This window comes from Nycticebus coucang, chromosome 10 (genome assembly GCF_027406575.1).
Source record: "Nycticebus coucang isolate mNycCou1 chromosome 10, mNycCou1.pri, whole genome shotgun sequence".
NCBI lineage: Eukaryota > Metazoa > Chordata > Mammalia > Primates > Lorisidae > Nycticebus > Nycticebus coucang.
In genome coordinates this window covers 90,076,491-90,099,154 of record NC_069789.1, presented here as the reverse complement: position 1 = coordinate 90,099,154, position 22,664 = coordinate 90,076,491, and the positions used below count along the sequence as shown (strand labels likewise).

The window sequence follows — 22,664 nt, the reverse complement described above, 5'->3', positions numbered from 1 at the left end:
AAATATGTTGAACTCCTTATATTAGGTGATAGGGGTCTGTTTTTGCCAATTTTCATCTTGTTCAATGAAGATTTAGCCTAAACTTTAAAAGTTAATAATTAGTCCTTAGCTACCTACCTTCACTCATGAGTAACCTCCAGAATATGCAACACCAAACTGCTTAATTGTTTAGTTTTCCACTGTTGCTCTAACCACAAGATTTTGCTTTAAATTACTTCATAAGTCAAAATCAAATATCTAAAAGGACAAATAAAGTGAACTCAGGGTCCATGTTTAAAGCGCTAAGCTACCAGCAACTACAGTCATGTGCTGCATAATGACACAGTGGTTAACAATGGGTAGCACTTACAATGGTGGTCCTGTAGATTATATCAAATTTGTATTGTACATTTTTTATAGTTAGATACACAAATGCCATTGCATTACAACTGCCTACGTATTCGATACAATGACATTCTGTACAGATTTGTAGCTGGGAAGCAGGAGGCTGTACATATAGCCTAGGTGTATAAATCGCCATCTAGGTTTGTGTAAGTGCACTCTATGATGTTTGCACAACAACAAGACTGCCGAACGATGGGCATGTAGCTGCTATTAAGTGAAGTATGATAGCATACAGATATTAAGTATATATTTAAATATACGTGAAATACATATTCAGTAGGAGAAAGATGTGTGTCAGTTATCTCCTAGGGGCTTTAAAAAAATTATCACCATACACATCTCTATTCTGCCCTCTACTCCACATTATTCTCTGAACTAACCCCGTTGGCTAGGGGTGAGGCATGGTCATGTGTAATTCTGAAAGAGTTCTACCCTTTCCCTTTCACTGAGCTATTTCTTCAGCAAGTTAGTTCAGATTGAATTCAATGTGAGAAAGCTTATTAAAAAAAATGAAGGCCCGGCTCGGTGCCTGTAGCTCATCAAGTAAGGTGCCAGCCATATACACCAGAGCTGGCAGGTTCAAATCCAGCCTGGGCCCACCAAACAACAATGACAACTACAACCAGAAAATAGCTGGCTTTGTGGTGGGCATCTGTAGTCACAGCTACTTGGGAGGCTGAGGCAAGAGAATTGCTTAAGCCCAAGAGGTGGAGGTTTCTGTGAGCTGTGATGCCACGGCACTCTACCCAGGGCAACAGCTTGAGACTCTGTCTCCAAAAAAAAAAAAAAAAAAAAGAAGGCCCATTTAGACATGGGTGAAGTCAGAAGTACTCTCAGATTTAATTATGCTATGTTAGGTAATGGTCACTTCCCTTCCGTATTAAAAAAATCATGTAGACCCATTGATTATTACACATAGACTTGAGGGTTACTCACAACATCCCAGAGTTCTGTGCTTCCTATACATTATTTCACTAAAGGATATAATAATGACACTCAACCATGCTGGGACATGGGGGGACATGCAGAATTCTCTTCTGCCCAGATCTGAAAGCATGCCTGAATTGCTAAGACGTCCTTTTGCAATTTTTCTAATCACCTAAGCTGAGAGCTAAAGATTTTCATCCTACGTAAGAATAATAGCAGAAATACTTATGCAACTAATCAATTGATCCAACAAATAATTAATAAGCACCTGATACATCCTGCTTTAGGTGTTAGGCAAACAACAATGAACAAAAGACAATTCCAGCCCTCATAGAATTTATGTTTGGATGTACCTTAACCTTAGAGCTATGAAATAGCTTGCTCGCTCAATCCCAGTAACTATCATACTTTCTATTTACTTACATGCTTATTTTTAGCATCTCCCTACTAGAAAATAACTTTGTCTATTTTGTTCACTTTTGTAGCCTCCGTACCTACAGTGGTGCTTGGGGCAGAATGGGCATTCAGTATATATTTGCTGAATAAATGAACAATTTGGGTGCAAATCCTGCAGAGAACACCCTGCTATTTGAGAAAGAGATATAATGCAGTGAGTAGAGAGCCCCCCCATAATTATAAAACAGAGGCAGAGCTGTTGTGCATCAAGAATCAACTCTGAGGGTGGCGTCTGTGGCTCAAAGGAGTAGGGCGCCAGCCCCGTATGCCGGAGGTGGTGGGTTCAAACCCAGCCCCGGCCAAAAACTGCAAAAAAAAAAAAAAAAATCAACTCTGCATTTCCCAAGGAGTTATTTTAAATTACATGCAAGTGATGATAACTAACAGCCTAAAGTAAGGCAGGACGGCAGATAAGAATGGACAAAATGTTCTACAGTCCTACACATGATCAAATTATAGTTACTATGAATATTAATATACTACATATAATTTTAAAATGAAAACAAAAATCTGAAGAAATACTTAGAGGCCCAGGATCTCCATAAGCAAAAGACCGCATGGATGGGCGGCGCCTGTGGCTCAGTGAGTAGGGCGCCGGCCCCATATACCGAGGGTGGTGGGTTCAAACCCAGCCCCGGCCAAACTGCAACAAAAAAATAGCTGGGTGTTGTGGTGGGCGCCTGTAGTCCCAGCTACTCGGGAGGCTGAGGCAAGAGAATCATGTAAGCCCAAGAGCTGGAGGTTGCTGTGAGCTGTGTGATGCCATGGCACTCTACTGAGGGTGGTAAAGTAAGACTCTGTCTCTACAAAAAAAAAAAAAAAAAAAAAAAGACTCCATGGATATAGGCTGATTAAATGGAACAGAACCCATGAAATTCCAGATTCTTACTAGACAATCATAAACCTACAGGTGTTACCTCAACAACATGGTACTTATGTAATAAATTCCTGTTGCTAATATGAGCGCCTCAACATTTTAAAGTTCCTACTAAGTGATCAGTAAATTACTGTTGCTTTCTCCTTTACACATTACCATCTGCTGGTCTGACACTCTCAGTGCAGCTCACTCAGCGATAGAAAATCTCATGGTTATGTTTCTGCATTCTGAGATGTTACCATGTTCATATAAAGCAAAACTTTTATAGAAGAAAGGAGGGCGGCGCCTGTGGCTCAGTGAGGAGGGCGTCGGCCCCATATACCAAGGGTGGTGGGTTCAAACCCAGCCCTGGCCAAACTGCAACAATAACAAAATAACAGCTGGGCATTGTGGCAGGCGCCTGTAATCCCAGCTACTCAGGAGGCTGAGGCAAGAGAATTGCCTAAGCGCAAGAGCTGGAGGTTGCTGTGAGCTGTGCCGCCATGGCACACCCTACCGAGGGTGACAAAGTGAGACTCTGTCTCTTAAAAAAAAAAAAAAAAGGAAATTACCTATTTACTTCAATATGAAAGATAATTTTATTTATAAAACAAGTGATAATATACTTCCCCCTGATCTTTTACATTTTCCCAGTACAGGTACTTCCCAAGTTATGAGGAGATAGATTCTGTAGGTTTGTTCTTTTTTTTGAGACAGTCTCATGTTATCGCCCTCAGTAGAGTGTGATGATCTCATAGCTCACAGCAACCTCCAACTCCTAGGCTTAGGCAATTTTTTTGCCTCAGTCTCCCAAGTAGCTGAGACTACAGGCGCTTGCCACAACACCCAGCTATTTTTTGTTGTAGTTTGGTCAGGGCCAGGTTTGAACCTGCCACCCTCAGTATATGGGGCCTGCTCCCTACCCACTGAGCCACAGGCACCGCCCCATAGGTTTGTTCTTAAACCGAATTCTATGTAAGTTTGAACAAATACATTTATCTATTTCCTGTAATAGCCTCTGTTCATAAGTGCAAGTCATACATCAGTCGGATGTTTGTAACTTGGGGAATGCTATAGTTACAAGCCTCTGATTTCTACTTGTATTTTACATTGGTTTTATCCCCATTATTATAATCACCATAAATGCCTTAAAATCAGACTGTCTCACTCATCCTTTTATTTCTAGGTCATGTGAAATGTGCCTGGTACAAAGTAAGCATTCAACAATATTTTCTAAAGTGCATTAAATATTCATTCAGAAAGCATTTATTAAGTTATCACGTAATTCATCAAGAATATCAATATAAAGGTTATGAGCCTGATATTTAGAAATATTACAGTATAGTGGCAAAAAATGATACCCACGACTACCTTGTATTAAGTGCTATAACAGAAGGGAAATGGTATCAGCCACATAGCCTAATGAATTCAGCCTTTGACCAGAAATGCCATCAAGACCCTAATCCTGAGTTTTTAGTGTTCAAGAGTGGGTAAGAGGAAAGCAGGAGGTAGATAGAGGCTAATTTCTAGGCTAAGGAAGTATATGTAAGCGAAGGGAGCATTTAAGAAGTAAGTGATGGCTCAGCACCTGTAGCTCAGTGGCTAGGGTGCCAGCCACATGCACCAGAGCTGGCAAGTTTGAATCCAGCCTGGGCCTGCCAAACAACAATGACAATTATAATCAAAAAAATATCTGGGCTTTGTAGTAGTCCCAGCTACTTGGGAGGCTGAGGCAAGAGAATTGCTTAAGCAAGACCTTGAGGTTGCTGTGAACTGTGATACCACAGCACTCTACCCAGGGTGACATACTGAGACTCTGTCTCTTAAAAAAAAAAAAAGAAGTGAGTGATTACCTGGATGTGGGTGAAGGAACTGGGGAGTGAAAAGGGTACAAGATTCCTAGATTTAAAATTTGAGCAAATAAGAGGAGATGACACCACTCTACTGAGGGTGACAAAATAAGACTGTTTCAAAAAAAAAAAAAAAAAAAACAAATCTTGGATTCTATATTCAGAAAGATTTGGGTTTGCAATCTAGCTTTATCACTTATTTATGTGATTTAGGAAGTTACTATGCTAGCTTTTTTTTTTTTTTTTTTTTTTGAGACAGAGTCTTACTTTGTCACCCTTGGTAGTGTCATGGTTTCATAGCTCACAGCAACCTCAAGCTCTTGGGCTTAAGCAATTCTCTTGCTTCAGCCTCCTAAGTAGCTGGGACTACAAATGCCTGCCACAATGCCCAGCTATTTGTTGTTGTTGCGGTGGTTGTCATTGTTTAGCAGGCCTGGCTGGGTCCCTAGTTGCTGAGCTACGGGTGCCTAGCGGAAACCAGTATTTCTACCTTACAGCATGCAGAGGCTCAAGTGATCCTCTTGCTCCAGCCTGCTGAGTTGCCGGGACTACAGGCACTATTTTTAGAGATGGGGTCTCGCTCTTTCTCAGGCTGGTCTCAAACTCCTGAATTCAAGCAATCCACCTGCCTTGGCTTACCAGAGTGCTAGGATTGCAGGCATGAACCACCATGCCCAGCCCTATGCTAGCCTTTTTGAGATTTACAGATAATCTGTATTTCACTTGTTAGAATTAAGTGATAATGTTTTTCTTTTTTTTTTTTTTGTAGAGACAGAGTCTCACCGTACTGCCCTCGGGTAGAGTGCCGTGGCATCACACAGCTCACAGCAACCTCCAACTCCTGGGCTTAGGCGATTCTCCTGCCTCAGCCTCCCGAGTAGCTGGGACTACAGGCGCCCGCCACAACGCCCGGCTATTTTCTTGTTGCAGTTTGGCCGGGGCTGGGTTTGAACCCGCCACCCTCGGCATATGGGGCCGGCGCCCTACTCACTGAGCCACAGGCGCCGCCCATGATAATGTTTTTCAAACACTTTTGAAAGTGATAATGTTTTTCACTTTGGCACATTTTCTAAAGCTTAGCAAGTGCTAGATAAATATCACTACTCTTCCACTACAGGAAAAATTTATGCTCTGCAACACACCCCCCCTTATTTTATGAAGAAAGTATCTATTTTCCTAGTTAACATCCCCATCTTGTGGCCTTTTAAGGTATTGTTGAAAAATAGTAACTTTTAACAGTTATGTTGTATTTTAGCAAGCACATATATATTGCTGCTATATCGTGGAACATTCTCTGGGGGACATGTAAAAGTTAAGCTGGTTGGACTAAGGCTAAAGTTAGGAGATTTCCTATTCCTGACACAGCATGTCTACAATTCATTAGCGTGGCATTTACAATGCTACCTTTTTTTTTTTTTTTTTGTAGCCCTCGGTAGAGTGCCGTGGCCTCACACAGCTCACAGCAACCTCTAACTCCTGGGCTTAAGCAATTCTCTTGCCTCAGCCTCCCGAGTAGCTGGGACTACAGGCACCCGCCACAAAGCCCGGCTATTTTTTGGTTGCAGTTTGGCTGGGGTGGGGTTTGAACCCGCCACCCTCGGTATATGGGGCCGGCGCCTTACTGACTGAGCCATAGGCGCCGCCCTACAATGCTACTTTTAATTTAAATGGAAGGGAAGCATTCCAAAGAAAAATCATAATTTTTATGTAGGTATGTGAATATTTAAAACCATTCCTCAAAAAACTTCTGTAAAAAGTGATGTTGGATATTTTTTATGGGATTAATCAATTAATAATAATAATAATAAGCCAAATTCAAACCAAGCAAAAATGCTGATCAAAGCAATCAAGAAATACTCTATATTGAAATGTTTTATTTATTTATTTATTTTGAGACAGAGTTTTACTTTGTCACCCTTGGTAGAGTGCCATGGCATCACAGCTTACAGCAGCCTCCAACTCTTGGGCTTAGGCAATTCTCTTGCCTTAGCCTCCTAAGTAGCTGGGGGTACAGGCACCTGCCACAATGCCCGGCTATTTTTTGTTGCAGTTGTCACTGCTGTTTTAGCTGGCTGGGGCCAGGTTCAAACCCGCCACCCTCGGTATATGGGGTTGGTGCCCTAACCACCGAGCCACAGGCACACCCTGAAATGTTTTAAATCAACTGGTGATAACATATCTTAACTAAAGAAAGTGACCAGTGCTACCAGTTTGGGGGCATTAAATTAAAGGTGGGGATTTGTCCTTGGGCAGGTTGTGTGATAAACTGTGTTCTGCCATCTTAAGCACACTGATGAGTCATGTGTTGGATAGATAAACACTCATGAGGTTGGGGTATCAAGGTTTACATTGTGTGTTTGATGACTGACCTTCTTCTAACTAAATCTGGCAAGTCTTTAGTTCTAAGAACCACTATACTTAATCTCTTACTATTCTAAAATTCTATGAATGCCAAAGTTATTGGGGTAGTTTAGTAACACACATAGATATCCATCTGTGTCTGTGTGTCTTGCACTAACATAAAAACAGGTATGTCATCAGTGGAGTCCTCTTTTCCAGTGGCACAGGTATAAGAGACCAAGGCTGTATAAGTGGATACAGAAGCTGCTCTGGCTCAGTGCAGAAGAATGGCTCAGCCACTACTCATTGGCACCCTTGCAAGCATCAACATATGCCACATAGGCTTGAACCACAGCTAACCTGAGTCTTGGCAGAAGGCCTTATGATTCTCCTGGAACCCTAGAGAACGAGTGGTTTGTGAGGCCTTCTACTCAACTCCCCGTCTCCCTTAGGAGACTGTCATAAGATTGCTTATTACCTCTCAGGTTCTGATGAAGTATTAAACTTCCTACAGGCTATACCAGGCATCCTCAAACTGCGGCCCGCGGGCCACATGAAGCAGTGTGAATTGTATTTGTTCCTGTTTTGTTTTTTACTTCAAAATAAGATATGTGCAGTGTGCATAAGAATTTGTTCAGTTTTTTTTTCTTTAAATATAATACGGCCCTCCAACGGTCTGAGGGACAGTGAATTGGCCCCCTGTTTAAAAAGTTTGAGGACGGGGCAGTGCCTGTGGCTCACGGAGTGGGGCACTGGCCCCATACACCGGGGGTGGTGGGTTCAAGCCCAGCCCCAGCCAAAACTGCAAAAAAAAAAAAAAAGTTTGAGGACGCCTGGGCTATACTATCTGCAACCTATAAAAACCAGTCTAGAAATGGCTCCTTTGCAATAGGTATCACACGACTCATACTGCAGCCACTGGCCCCTTTTGTTTTGGTATCATCATTTTATTATGTAGGCTAACAACTGCTTCCTTCTTTTACTTTTATTTATTTATTTTTTTGAAACAGAGTCTCACCATGTCACCCTCGGTAGAGTGCCATGGCATCACGGCTCACAGCAACCTCAAACTCTTAGGCTTAAGCGATTCTCTTGCCTCAGCCTCGCAAGGAGCTGGGACTACAGGCTGCTTTCTTTTCTTACGTAAGTAAAAAGCTGTATCTAAAAGTAGTCTGTTACTAGCATCTTGTTGTGTAGAAAAAGAAAAAAAAGATAAAAGTGGCTCACTGTATCTTTATTAGCCAAATCAGTGAAGCAATAAAGATTCTCTCTCAGGCTGGCCTAGAAAACATAAGCATCAAGAGCTCTACAGCTACAAGGAAATGAATTCTGTCAACAATCACTCCCCGGTCATGAGCCTTGAGAGAGACTACACACCCCGTAACAAGTTGATCATAGGCTTGTGAGACCCTTAGCAGAGGACCTACCTAAGCAGCACTTGAACTCTTAACCCAAGGAAATTTTGTGATGATAAATTAATGTTGTTTTAAGCTGCTAAATTCATGGTAATTTGTTAGATAGCAATAGAAAGTTGGGCGGCTCCTGTGGCTCAAGGAGTAGGGCGCCGGTCCCATATGCCGGAGGTGGCGGGTTCAAACCCAGCCCTGGCCAAAAAACCACAAAAAAAAAAAAAAAAAAGAAAGTTAATATACTCCACCTAGTACTCTCATGGATTTGCTGGAACTCTGTTTTGGTTCTGTATCTCCAAATCTCAGTCAGAGTTAGACTAACTGTGGACTTATTTCTTCATACTAACAGGCACCTGACTAAAGCCCAAGCATCTCTCCAATAACAAGATAGTCCATTATCATTTTCTTTCCACTATGTGTCAACTATACCAGGATTAGCATAGTGATTATTATCCTGCTTAGATCCCGCTCATGGGCCAGTTTTCTTTTCCTAGTTAGTCTTTACAGCTTGGTCAGTTTCCAGGGTCTTCCCTCAAGTGATTCACTGCTTTGCCTATTCCTTCTCTTTTCTTGTCCTCGTATCTTTCCTACATTAGATATATTCACTACATAAAATTATTCCTCATCTATCAACAACTAATATATACAGCAAAGGGCTTAAATTAAAAATTAGCCACAAAACTTAGATCAATGTATATATTTGACTAAGTAACAGATATGAAAAAATTCTGGGGCATTGCTTATGGCTCAGTGGGTAGGGCGCTGGCTCCATACTGAGGGTGGCAGGTTCAAACCCAGCCCCGGCCAAACTGCAACAAAAAAATAGCTGGGCGTTGTGGCAGGTGCCTGTAGTTCCAACTACTCAGGAGGCTGAGGCAAAAGAATCACCTAAGCCCAGGAGTTGGAGGTTGCTGTGAGCTGTGTGACATCATGGCACTCTACTGAGGGCGATAAAGTGAGACTCTGTCTCTACAAAAAAAAAAAAAAAAAAAAGAAGAAGAAGAAACAATTCTGGAAGACAAAAAAGATGTTGTATACCAATGAATTAAATTGATATTACCTTTATTCCATTCCAAAAATGGGAATCAAGCTATAAATTTAAAAACAAAATAGATGCCTAGAGTATCATATTATTATTATATGTATTATAAGTAAATGTGACATATGATGATCAAGTTAAGAAAAACCAACAACCTTGTATTTCCTTAGCTATACTGCAGAGGTAGCTCTGCGAAAATAAAAAGGATTAGGTTTTTATAACTCAGTAGTTACATTTAGTCTACATCAGAGGTCAACAAATTTTTTCTGTAAAGGACCAGATAGATGGTAGATATTTCAGATTTTGTGGGCCATAAAATCTATCACAATTTTGTCATAGTTTTCCATTACAACTACTCAAGTCTGCTATAGATTGAAACCAACTATAGATAATATGAAAACAAATGGGCATGGCTGTTTCAATAAAACTTTATTTACAAACTCAGGCTGTGGCCAATCTCTGGTTCATGAAGAAAATATAACAATCATTTAAACAAATGAATATCTCAGGAACTTACTGCTTAATTTTATCATTTCTAGGTCCAAATCTTGGTCCAGATGGTCCTCTTCTGAAAACCAAAATATCAAGTATATGTTAATAATCATACCACCTAAAAAATAAACTAAAACAAAACACACACAAACATACATAATCAATTTAAATTCTAAGCATGAATCAGGCATTTATCATAAGGAACCACATCTTCCTGGTACTGGTGGAACTCAATAATATGTAATCATATGTCGGCAGCACCTGTGGCTCAAGGAGTAGGGCGCTGGTCCCATATGCCGGAGGTGGCGGGTTCAAACCCAGCCCTGGCCAAAAACCACACACACACAAAAAAATATGTAATCATATGTATACTTCACTGGTACTTGCTGTTGGTCACAATTATCTTAATTCTTCCAAATGTTAAACCTGTCAGAGAGATTAAGGCTTATTATATAATCCTCAGTTATACACAGTTTGTTCTGATCATTAAACTCTGAAAATCACAGCAACTAAACTGCCAGGGAATATAAATACCTTTATGATCAATTGTAGTAAAGCAAAAAGTGAAATTCACCTTAAATAATGAAAAGCTGATTGCAAGAGAAACATAAAAATTCTTTCAAAACTAAAAATTTTTAAGTATAACATATATATATATATATATTTTTTTTTTACACAGAGTCTCACTATGTTGCCCTCAGTAGAGTACCATGGCATTACAGCTCACAGCAACCTCCAACTCTTGGGCTTCAGTGATTCTCTTGCCTCAGCCTCCCAAGTAGCTGGGACTACAGGTACCCACTGCATCATGGGTTTCAATTTTTATAAAATATTTGCATTTGGTGCTCGCTTCGGCAGCACATATACTAAAATTGGAACGACACAGAGAAGATTAGCATGGCCCCTGCGCAAGGATGACACGCAAATTCGTGAAGCGTTCCATATTTAAAAAAAAAAAAAAAAATTTGCATTTGGGGAAAAAAAATCCCTACAAAAATACTAGTAACATTTTAACAAAGAAAGAGGTACGTTTCTTCTGAGGCATACCCCTCTACATCAATTTCCAAAGAAAAGTCGCACAATTTTGTTCTTCCCGACTTTACAAATATAAACCAAGATCTATATAAGAGCTTTCTAATTGTAACTGTAAATGATTGATCAATTAAATTTTGACAAGCTACCAAAGTAATTCACAATGGAGAAAGGATAATCTTTCATCAAATGGTGATGGAACAACTGGGTGGCCATATGCCAAAAAAAATGAATCCTTTATCCTTAATTCAACCATATATAAAAATTAACTTACAATGGGTTATAGGCCTAAATCAAAGAGCCAAAACTACAAAACTCCTAGAAGAAAATATGGTTAAAAATCTTAGTGACCTAGGGTTTGGGAAAGATTTCTTTTCTTTCTTTTTTTTTTTTTTTGCAGTTTTTGGCCGGGGCTGGGTTTAAACCTGCCACCTCTGGCATATGGGGCCAGCGCCTTACTCTGTTGAGACACAGGTGCTGCCCTGGGAAAGATTTCTTTTTTTTTTATCTCACTTTACTGCCCTCGGTAGTGTGCCGTGGCGTCACACGGCTCACAGCAACTTCCAGCTCTTGGGCTTATGTGATTCTCTTGCCTCAGCCTCCCGAGCAGCTGGGACTACAGGCACCCGCCACAACGCCCGGCTTTTTTTTTTGTTGCAGTTTGGCCGGGGCTGGGTTTGAACACACCACGCTTGGTATTTCTGTAATGACAAATGATACTGAACATCTTTTAGTGTGCTTCTTTGCCATATTTCTTTGGTGAAGTATGTGTTCATGGTATATGGGGCCGGCGCCCAACTCACTGAGCCACAGGCGCCGCCCGGAAAGATTTCTTAAATGTAATACCAAAACCTCCAAAAAGTAATAGAAGAAAAAATTCAGTAAATTGATTTTATCCAAATCAAAATGTTAGTCTTCAAAAGATATTGTAATAAAAATGAAAAGATTAAGTTACATATTTGGAGTAAATATCTGCAAAACACATACCTGACAAAGAAATCTTACAACTTAATGAAGCAAATTTTAAAATGAGCAAAAGATCTGAACACATACTTCCCCAAAGAAGTATGGCAAAGAAGCACACTAAAAGATGTTCAACGTCATTTGTCATTACAGAAATACAAATTAAAACCACACTGAGATGCTACTACACACCCTTAAGAAGGGGTAAAATGTAAAAAACTGACCACATGCAGTGTTGGTGAGGATACAGAGCAAGTGAAAGTCTCATACAATACTACAACACTAAAAGATGTTCAACATCATTTGTCATTACAGAAATGCAACTTAAAATGTACGGAAATGCAAATTAAAACCACACTGAGATGCTACTACACACCCTTAAGAAGGGGTAAAATGTAAAAAACCGACCACATGCAGTGTTGGTGAGGATACAGAGCAAGTGAAAGTCTCATACAATACTACAACACTAAAAGATGTTCAACATCATTTGTCATTACAGAAATGCAACTTAAAATGTACAGAAATGCAAATTAAAACCACACTGAGATGCTACTACACACCCTTAAGAAGGGGTAAAATGTAAAAAACTGACCACATGCCGTGTTGGTGAGGATACAGAACAAGTGAAAGTCTCATACAATACTACAAAATGCAAAATGGTACAACCACTTTGGAAAACAAATGTGAACTTACACTAACCATTCCACTTGCAGGTATTTACCCAAGAGAAACAAAATCATATGCCCATACAAAAACCTGTACACAAATGTTTACAGCAGCCTTATTTCTAAAAGTCAAAAACTAGAAAACCATCCAAATATCCACACACAAGTAAATGCATAAATGAAATGCAATATATTCATACAATGGAATACTACTCAGAAACTTAAAAAAAACCAACTACTGACTCACGAATAAACTTCAAAATAATCATGTTGAGTCAATAAAGTCACTAAAAAGTGGGATACACTGAATGATCTATTATATAAAATTCTATAGAATATAAACTACAGTTACAGAAAGCAGATCACTAATTACCTAAGGACTGGAAGGATGACAGATTACCAAGGGTTCTGAGGAAATGTGTGGGTGATAACTGTATTCATTATTTGTTTTAGTAATAATTTCACAGGTATATAGTACAGCTAAGGTTTCAGTTACTCATGGTCAGATAATTGAAAATATTAAATGGAAAATTCCAGAAACAAACCATTCATATGCTTTAAATTGTGTATCATTCTGAATGGCATGTTGAAATCTCTCACTGCTCCTGTCTATCCTACCTGGGATGTGAATCATCCCTTTGTCTAGCATATCCATGCTGGATAAGCTATCTGCTCAGTGGTCATCGATATCATCTGCTTCTGACATCCAACCATTAACACTGTCACTGAAAGCAGATGATCCTCCTTTAGATGTATCATCATAAAGTTAATAGCACCTAGCCATTTGTCACAATACCTACATCATTCACTCACTTTATATCTCACTATGGAGTTTATTCTGTCATCTCACATCATCAAAAGAGTTAGTAAAACACAGTAAGACATTTTGAGACCATATTCATATTAATTTTTATTACAATGTATTATTATAAGTGTTCTCTTTTATTATTAGTTATTGTCATTAATCTCTTACCATGCCTTACTTATAAATTCAACTTTATCACAGGTATGTATGTATGGAAAACATAGTGCATATAGGGTTTGCCACTATCCATGGTTTCAGGCACCCACTGAGGATCCTGGAACATATGTCTCATGGATAATGGGGGACTACTGTATGTATGTTGAAACTCATATTGTACATTATGCATTTTATTGTATGTCAATCACACCCCCAAAAAAAGCTGTAAAAAAAAACTTACAGAAAAAAGTCCTCTTCTTCATCTGAATCGTCTTCCAAAAGATTTCTCTATCAAAAAAAAAGAAAGAAAAAGCCTTGAGTTTACAGATTCTGTGGGCTTAAAAAATGTCAGGGAGAAGTAATAAAGTTCTATACTCATGAGATTCTTAACTCCAAGCTTCCATAATAGAGGGAAAAGTAATTACATATCCTTCATTGGGTGCTAAAATATGTAGAACAACATTTGCAGACTTTCCCAAGGAAATGCTCATAATTCCAGAATCCTCTAACTGCCTAAAAGGTAGAAAGGTCACTGAAGATAGCATGGGAGGAACTACAGGCAATCAACAAGTCCCCTCTCCTTCCTCCTGTCTTCTACCATCTCTCTATTGGCAGAACATATAGGCAGCCGAGCAGCAAAGAACTGTCATTTGTGGAGTCTAACTGCAGCATCAGAGAGATAAATATAGAGTATAAAAGGGTAGTTTGGAGCTGAGACACAAGGGCTTAATAACTGGCATGGTCCACTCAGTCCACAAACAGACCTCTATACAACCTTGAACTTCCAAACAAAAGCAACTTTATATTTTTACCTTGCAAAATACAACAATATGGCTGGGCATGGGGGCTCACACCTGTAATCCTATCACTTTGGGAGGCCAAAGTGGGAGGATCACTTGAGCTTAGGAGTTCCAGACTAACCTGGGCAATAGTGAGACCTAATCTCTACAAAAACTGTAAAAATCAGCCAGGCTTGGTGATGTATGCTTATAGTCCCAGCTACTTGGAGGCTAAAGCAGAAGGATCTCTTAAGGCTTTCCGCCCAGTGTTAGAGGCTGCAATGAGTTATGATAACACTACTACACTCTGGCCTGGGCAACAGAATAAAAGTGCATCTCAAAAAAAGAATACAACATTCTTCCTTAAAATCTTAAAATGAGGGCGGCGCCTGTGGCTCAAGGAGTAGGGCGCCGGTCCCATATGCCGGAGGTGGCGGGTTCAAACCCAGCCCTGGCCAAAAAACCAAAAAAAAAAATCTTAAAATGAGGTTATTCTCGCCCACCCTTTCCACAAGGGGGGAAGGTATAAAGTTTCAAAAGCAAGCTAATGAAGCACAAACCCCAGACCTTTCAGACACAGAAGAACTCAAACAGCATACAGGCTGAAAATCCCTTATCCAAAATGCTTGAGATAGCAAATATTTCAAATTTTGGATTTTTTTGGATTTTGAAATATTTGTATATATGTAATGAGATATCTTGGGGATGGATCACAAGTCTAAACACAAAATTTGTTATGTTTCATATGTACCTATATTTCACACATACCTTATGCAAATAGCCTGAAGGTAATCTTATATGATTATTTTTAGTAACTTTGTGCATGAAACAAAGTTTGACTGTGACCCATCACATGAAGTCAGGTGTGGAATTTTCCACTTCCACCATAATGTTGGTGCTCAAAATGTTTCATATTTTGGAACATTTCAGATTTGAGATTAGAGATGGTCAAACGTATCACTTGCTATAGGCAGAATAACAGATCTCCAAAGATGTCTATGTTTTGCAGATGTGATTAAGGACCTTGAGAGGAGAAGATCATTTTGAATTACTCATGTGGGCCCAATGTTATAAGAACAGACAGGCAGGAGTGTCAAAGAAAAAAGGACACTTGCAGATGTTACACTGATGGTTTTGAAGATGAAGGAAGGAGCATGAGCCAAAAAAGCAGGCAGCCTCTCAAAGCAAGGAAAGGCAAGGGAACAGTTTTTCCCCTGGAGCCTCTAGAAAGAACACAGCCCTGCTGGGACCTTGATTTTAGCCCCGTGAGATCATTTTGGAGTTCTGGACACCAGAACTGTAAGATAATAACTTAGTGTTACATTTGTAAAACTAATATACCACCCATATATCTTTTCTGAGGAAATTACTCAAGTAATTACACTAGCCATAAATTAAATCATAACATACATGTAATGAGATATCTTGGGGATGACAGCCAATACCTGTTTATAAGATCTTCAGAGATAGATATAATCAATGGCCCAAATAACATGTGTAGTCAAATCTAAATGGCTTTTGGTGTGTTGACAGAGAATATAATTTAACATTATTGTTAAATACATAATGTTAATAACAAAAGAGAAGGAAGGACAGGGGGAGTAAATTTCTAAATTGCATAGTGGTTTGGGAGTAAAAAAGGAAAAGAGGAAATAACCTAGCAAAAAGTGTAAAGGAAAAGATGGAAAACATAAGAAACATTTAATGAATATCATATCTATATGTAACAAATATATAGCACAGAATAAAGTGAAAAAATGAAGGATGATGCATTCAACAGTCATTTAACAAGTATTTTTGAGCATCTTCTATCTGTTCTGTGTACACTGTTCTAAGTACTACCTACAAGCTTTGAAGAAAACAGACAAGATCTGTGTTCTCAGAAAAATGGGCCTGTGGGCCGGGCACCATGGCTCACGCCTATAATCCTAGCACCTTGGGAGGCCAAGGCAGATGGATTGCCTGAGCTCACAGGTTCCAGACCAGCCTGAGTAAGAGCGAGACCTTGTCTCTAAAAATAGTTAGGTGTTGTGGTGGGTGCCTGTAGTTCTAGCTACTTGGGAGGCTAAGGCAAGAGGATCACTTGAGCCTAAGAGTTTGAGGTTGCTATGAGCTGTGATGCCACAGCACTCATACCATGGGCAACAGAGGGAGACTCTGTCTCGGGGAAAAAAAAAAAAGAAAAGAAAAGAAAAGAAAAACAGGACTGTGATAAATGCTATGCAAAGATTTAAAACAGTGATGAACAGAAAGTGATGGGGTGAGTACATGAGATTAGACTATCATGGAAAATCACTCTGAAGAGGTGAAATTTATGCTGAGATCTAATTAACAAATAGCCAGCCAAAAATCAGGGTGAAGAGCATTCACTGCCAGCAGAGGGCCTGGCTAATGCAGAGCAAGTCCAAATATATTAGTTAACTACAATGAATGTGAATGGTTTGAATGTCACTATTTAAAACCAAAAACTATGTGATTAGGGTTGGAAAAATTTCAGCCAATATCTGTTTACAAGAAATTCACCTAAAACAAATGTCAAATAAAGGATGGGAAGAAGGGGATGAAAAAGATATATCAGTAAATTCTGACAAAAACAATTCTAAGGTACCCAGCTCCTCGGGAGGCTGAGGCAAGAAAATCACCTAAGCCCAGGAGTTGGAGGTTGCCATGAGCTGTGTGACGCCACAGCACTCTACCAAGGGCGATAAAGTGAGGCGCTGTCTCTACAAAAAAAATAAATAAATAAAAAGAATTCTAAGGTAAATTCTAGTATGTTGTTAATAGTTAGCAACATAAAGAAGAATTTATGACAAAGCATTAAACAGTCAAATAAGAGGATTTTATAGTGAAAAACTATACAATCCACCAAAAAAAATTTAACAGCAAAGAATGTTTATACACCAAATAATATAGCTTAAAAATGTATAAAACAAAAAATTGAGGACAATTAATGAAAATTAAGTTTATGGGGGGGGGAAGCAGAAAGAGGGATGGAGGGAGGAGGGTTGGGCCTTAGTGTGTGTCACACTTTATGGGGGCAAGACATGATTGCAAGAGGGACTTTACCTAACAATTGCAATCAGTGTAACTGGCTTATTGTACCCTCAATGAATCCCCAACAATAAAAAAAAAAAAAAATGTATAAAACAAAAAATGACCTGAATTGATATTAATTCATTGTTTATTTATATATTTAGTTAATCATATACTTCACTGAGGAAATACATTTAGAAATACAGGTCTAGCCTCATAAAGGCTGTTACATAATGTGCTGTTAACTATCTTTCTAAAACCTGAAAAATTCTGAATTCCAAATATATTTGGCTTCAGAGTACTTAATAAGATATTAATGTATTTGTATAAAATTTCTTTTTTTTTTTTTTTTGCAGTTTTTGGCCGAGGCTGAGTTTGAACCCACCACCTCCGGCATATGGGGCCGGTGCCCTACTCCTTTGAGCCACAGGCGTTGCCCTAAAATTTCTTTTGAAAAACTAGAAAGAAGCTGTTTGAATACAATTCAATTGAGTCACCAATCTGAGTAACATATACTTTTCAATATAAACATATGAAGAAAACATGTAGGACTAGAATGAAGTCATAAATTTCATATTTTTTCTATCATTTACAAAGATATGAAAACATATATAAAGAAAACATGTAGGATTAGAATGAAGTCATAAATTTCATATTTTTTCTATCATTTATAAAGATATGAAAACATATTTTGAGTCTTTCTTTTTTAAAGCTTAAGATTCTGAACTTACTCTTTCACTTTTCACAGAACCAGTGACATCATCATCATTTAGGTGGCGCTTGAACTTGGGGGGCATATTTTGCTCCCCAAGTATTTTTCTGTTTCCCAGCAAAATAAGTATTCAGCACCTTAAAGAGAAAATAAATGTCATCAGATTTGAGATATTTGGGTGTAAGCTAAAGTACTTACAACAGTTTACAAGGCCCTGACAGCCAAGGGGAGTATTTTGAAAGTGACCATAGTGGTATTCAGCAAAGAGGTATGTAGCACTTTTACTAGAATGAGTTCTCAAACTAATGATCCACCTCAAACTTGTGACATGGTGCTTTTCTCTCTTTTCTGACTTCAACTAGTTCCCTTTCACTTGCTCCACTTCAGTGACTAGGACCTCTATACCAGGCCTTGACACATAGGAAATCACTAAAACTATGAAAAATGATTGTAACTTTCTAGAACATGCATAGAAAATGAGTGACTTAAGGTTTTTTTTAAGACAGACTCTCAAACTGTTGTCCTGGGTAGAGTGCCGTCGTGTCACAGCTCACAGTGACCTCAAACTCTTGGGCTTACGTGATTCTCTTGCCTTATCCCCCCAAGGAGTTGGGACTACAGGCAACCGCCACAAGGCCCAGCTATTTTTTTTGTTGCAGTTATCATTGTTGTTTTAGCTGGCCCGGGCTGAAGTCAAACCCACCAGCCTCAGTGTATGGGGCTGGCACCATATCCACTGAGCTACAGGTGCCACTCTGACTTACGGTTTTTTATAAAATAAAGAGGCACATAATAATAGAGGGGAAAAATAGGAGGTGGTCCTTAGAAAATGAGACATTAATGGTATGTGTATACCATGAATTACTATTCTGCCATAAAAAAAATTGGTGATGTAGTATCTTTTGTAACAGCCCGAACATAACTGGAGACCTTCCTTCTAAGTAAAGTATCCCAAGAATGGAAAAACAATCACCATGTGTACACAATACTAAATTGGGACGAACTGATCAAAGCTTATGTGCACATATGGAAGCAAAACTCAATGGAAATCATGTAGGTGCGAGGGGATGGATAAATTTGCACCTAACAGGTACAATGCACACTATCTGAGTGAAAGGCACACCTACAACTTTGACTTAAAATGTACAAAAGCAAATGATATAACCAAAACGTATGTACCCCCATAATATTCTGAAATAAGTTAAAAAAGAGAGAGATATTAAATGTTTTACAATTTTAACTTGCAGTCAGAAGACAGGAGATGCTTCTAGCTCTCTCTAGTTGCTTATGCAATGGATTCAATTTCTCCCCGTCAAGTAGTGATTTCTAGGCTGCTGCATGGAGTTGAGATGTTCAAATTACAAGGTGTAGTATCATGACTTCTCATAAGATATATACGTTTGGTCTTTGTCCCTGTTTGACATATAGCTCCTACAACCCTAGGAACCTCCCTAGGGTGCTAGGTCTAGAGTTATGTGTCCTTTTGTGTACTTATGAGATGACTGGTTGGTGGTAGCCCCTAGGTAGCTTCAGGATGTGGGGTGGTCACCAGTAAGATTAAGGCATGATTAGAGGGCTGGGACTTTTCAGTCCCACCCTCCTAGGAGGGGAGAGAAGGGCTGAAGTTTTATTTCCAATGGCCAATTATGTTAGCAACCATGCCTACTAATTAAGCCTCTACAAACCCCCAAAAGACAGGTTTAAAGTGCTTTGGAGGATGGCACACCTGGTGAGAGTACTGAGCTTCTTCGCCCCTTTGTCCATACCTTGCTACTATGCATCTCTTCCATCTGGCTGTTCATTTGTAAGGTATTTCCTGAATTCTGGGAGACACTCTGGCAAATCAGTTGAACACAAGGAGTGGATCACGTGAACCCCAATTTATAGCTGGTTAGTCAAAAGCACATAAAACAACATGGGACTTGTGAGTGGCATCTGAAGTTGGGGGCAGTCTTATGGAAGTAAGCCCTCAACGTGAGGGATCTGATGCTATCTCCAGATATATAGTGTCAGAATTTAATTGAATTAGAGGACATCAACGTGAGGGATCTGATGCTATCTCCAGGTATATAGTGTCAGAATTTAATTGAATTAGAGGACATGTAGCTGGTGATGTCTGACAGAGAATCTAATGAATTGCCTAGTAGCTTGTGGGGAAAGATACCTACACATTTTGGCATCGTTGAAGTAGTCCATGTTGAGAAAGAATAAGAGAAACTGAGTTTCTTTTTCCTATACCAAAACAGGTTAAATAAAGCCAGTTTGTTTTTGTTTTTTGCTACCAAATGTCTTACAGACTTTTATATGCTGATATGCATTGTGACTTTCCAATAAAATGCTTGCGTATGCATCATATTCAAAAATTTCTTGAGAAAAACTGTCCTAAACAAATAATGAACTTTCAGTATTTTAGCCTAGACAGTAAATACCCAGCAATTCAGAACAGCTGCGGCACACTGAATGTTCTACTATGTGCTGCACACTGTGCTCAGTGACATCCATGCATTTTCTCTTCACCACACTTCTTTGGAATAGGACTAAGGTACCGAGACAAAACTAAGGCTTAATAAAGTAACTAATAATGTTAGTCACTTCCTTCACTGAAACAGCAGAGACAATGGCTATGCACTGTCAGTTTTAATTAGTTATTCAATTAGTTGTCCATTGGATTTATACAATTCTGTTCTAGAAAGATAGCACTGCTCTGTAATAACTCAGTAGCCCTCTTTCCTCTTCCACAAAAAAAACACTGGTAAGATATTTAAGTTATATATAGTTAGGCATCAGCTTATTTGTTAATGTTAGACACCAAAAAAAGAATAACAAGCTCAGGATCTAGTTTCATAAACCAAATAAAAATATTTTAAGTTTACATTCTGTCAAAACAAATCAATACATTTTTCTTGATAAGAAATGCTTCTGAACCAGAAACTTAAGCCCTCAACAAAACAAACTCTTGGCTGAGTAAAAGCTCTAGAGTTCTTCATTCTACAATATTTCTGTCACGTACATCTGGCTCATTTTATCCCTCATACATTGATTTCAGAATAATTCATTCATGCAGAAATGTTACAGAATGCATGATAAAGCAGATGACAAAGTAACTGAAGAACTTGAGCTTTTCTTTTGATTTTATTTTAGTCATCGTTTAAACCCTACTAAGGACTGCCTCAATATCTCAAAGCAAACAACAGACAGACTTACATAACACCTTTAAGACTTAGAGTAAAGCTACAATCTTAATGAGCAAACCTCTTATTTCTTCACCAAGGCCAAGAAATCTATGTCGGACAAATAGAAAACCCATCAGTAAAGCAGCAGGCAGGTTAATCATTGACCTTAATAAACTTTGATGTTTTTGCAACTAATTATTTATTAGCAACTGATGATATCTATACCAAACAACTAATACAAATAAATCATGTTCAGAAAAGTAGAGATGAACAAACATATTCTGCCTAAGGTTTCTCCTCCTAAAAATAACATGTGCATTAAGGTGCTGTGTCTAGATATGTAAGTAAATAAGAGAGCCATCATGACGTATTTCCTCACTGAAGATAGACAACCACTATACAATTCACTTAAAAAAAGTCACATCACCGTATACTTCATCCTACACTTAACATTTCAGGTATGCATTTTGAAAGTAGTGCATTTCGACTCAATGGCTTTGCATCTGAGCAGAGGTTTTCCTTTTCCCAGCTTCCTCTCCCTTTCTGACTCTTCTTCCTCGTTTCTGTTCAGCAGTCGTACTTAGTGCAGTTTCACAAAAAATAAAGTGACTCGGATGGATACAGACTGGACATATTCACAAAACCTGTCAAGTGTTAAGATTCACTGTCAAGTGTTATGATTCACCCCCACCTTCGGGTCATTATAATCACAGCAGGGGTGGCGCATTTCCTCTCGATCCTTTAAATAGAACAATTTCGTCCCATCCAGCAGGCAGCTGGGTTCACCCCTACACCCCATCTGTAGCATCAGGCCACGTCCCCGGCATCTGCTCCTAACTCTGGCCCTTCCTTCTCTCAAGTACCCTCTCCCACTCCGGGTTGCCACTCTCTCAAATCTTCCCCATCCATGGCACTGTTCCCATCACCTCAGAGCACCCCTCAATTCCAATTCTCCCTCTCAACCGCCCCCCATCCGCACTCCCCTGTCCTTGTCTTACTTCCTCACTACACCCCCGGCCGCAGCCTTCTCCCGCTCGGAACCGGTCCCCGGGCCCCCGAGGCCGCAGGCCTAGCCCGACTCCGACGTTGGGGGAGGCGGTAAGGCAGGGGCGTCGTTTCCTTCCTCCTCACACCAGCCCCTCCCGCTGAGAACAGGCCGGAGCCAGTACCTGTGGCTCCCGGGGAACTCTCGGCAGCTCTCCGGGGCGGGCGGTGCCAGACGGGCGGGGGAAGGAGCCCGAGGCCGAGGGAAAAGGCCGGGAGGGGGAGACAGTGGCGGCGGACCCCGCGTCGGTCGCAGCGCCGCAGCTGCGCCCCCGCTCATCGAGCTGATCGGCGGTCCGCAGCCTGGCGCCAGGCGGAGGGGGCGGGTCCAGGGCGCGGAAATCGTCGAGAGAGTCGATTGCGCAGTCGGCGCTTACCCGCAGGGGCCGTGGTCCCCCAGATTACGTTGTGTGTTAGGGAGGAATTACTGGTCCGCGACGTCCCGGCCGGGATCCGGGATGCGTGGAAGGCGCTCAGGGGAGGTAGACGAGGCTCTGAGAAGTCATTCAGGGCGGGGCCCTGAGGTCCGTGACCAGGGTGGAAGAGGCG

At 40.0% G+C, this 22,664-nt stretch overlaps 1 protein-coding gene and 1 non-coding gene across 3 annotated transcripts in view; one reads left to right on the top strand and one right to left on the bottom strand.

The window, feature by feature from the left end:
- VAMP4 (vesicle associated membrane protein 4) overlaps nt 1-22,427 on the bottom strand; it is a 34,514-nt gene extending 12,087 nt beyond the window's left edge. The window contains exons 1-4 of one of the 2 annotated variants that reach the window (XM_053607401.1): nt 22,241-22,427; nt 17,918-18,035; nt 13,616-13,662; nt 9,779-9,829 (exon numbers count right to left, since the gene is read on the bottom strand). In XM_053607401.1, coding sequence (XP_053463376.1) covers nt 9,779-9,829; nt 13,616-13,662; nt 17,918-17,983 — 164 coding nt within the window. In that variant the 5' untranslated portion in view covers nt 17,984-18,035; nt 22,241-22,427. Of the gene's footprint in view, nt 1-9,778; nt 9,830-13,615; nt 13,663-17,917; nt 18,036-22,069; nt 22,218-22,240 lie in introns of those variants that run through there. The other variant, XM_053607402.1, reaches the window with a different exon arrangement.
- On the top strand, nt 10,596-10,702 carry LOC128597803 (U6 spliceosomal RNA). The gene has a single exon (XR_008383362.1). It is a non-coding gene; the product is annotated as a U6 spliceosomal RNA (small nuclear RNA).
- Nucleotides 22,428-22,664: the final 237 nt, after the last annotated feature.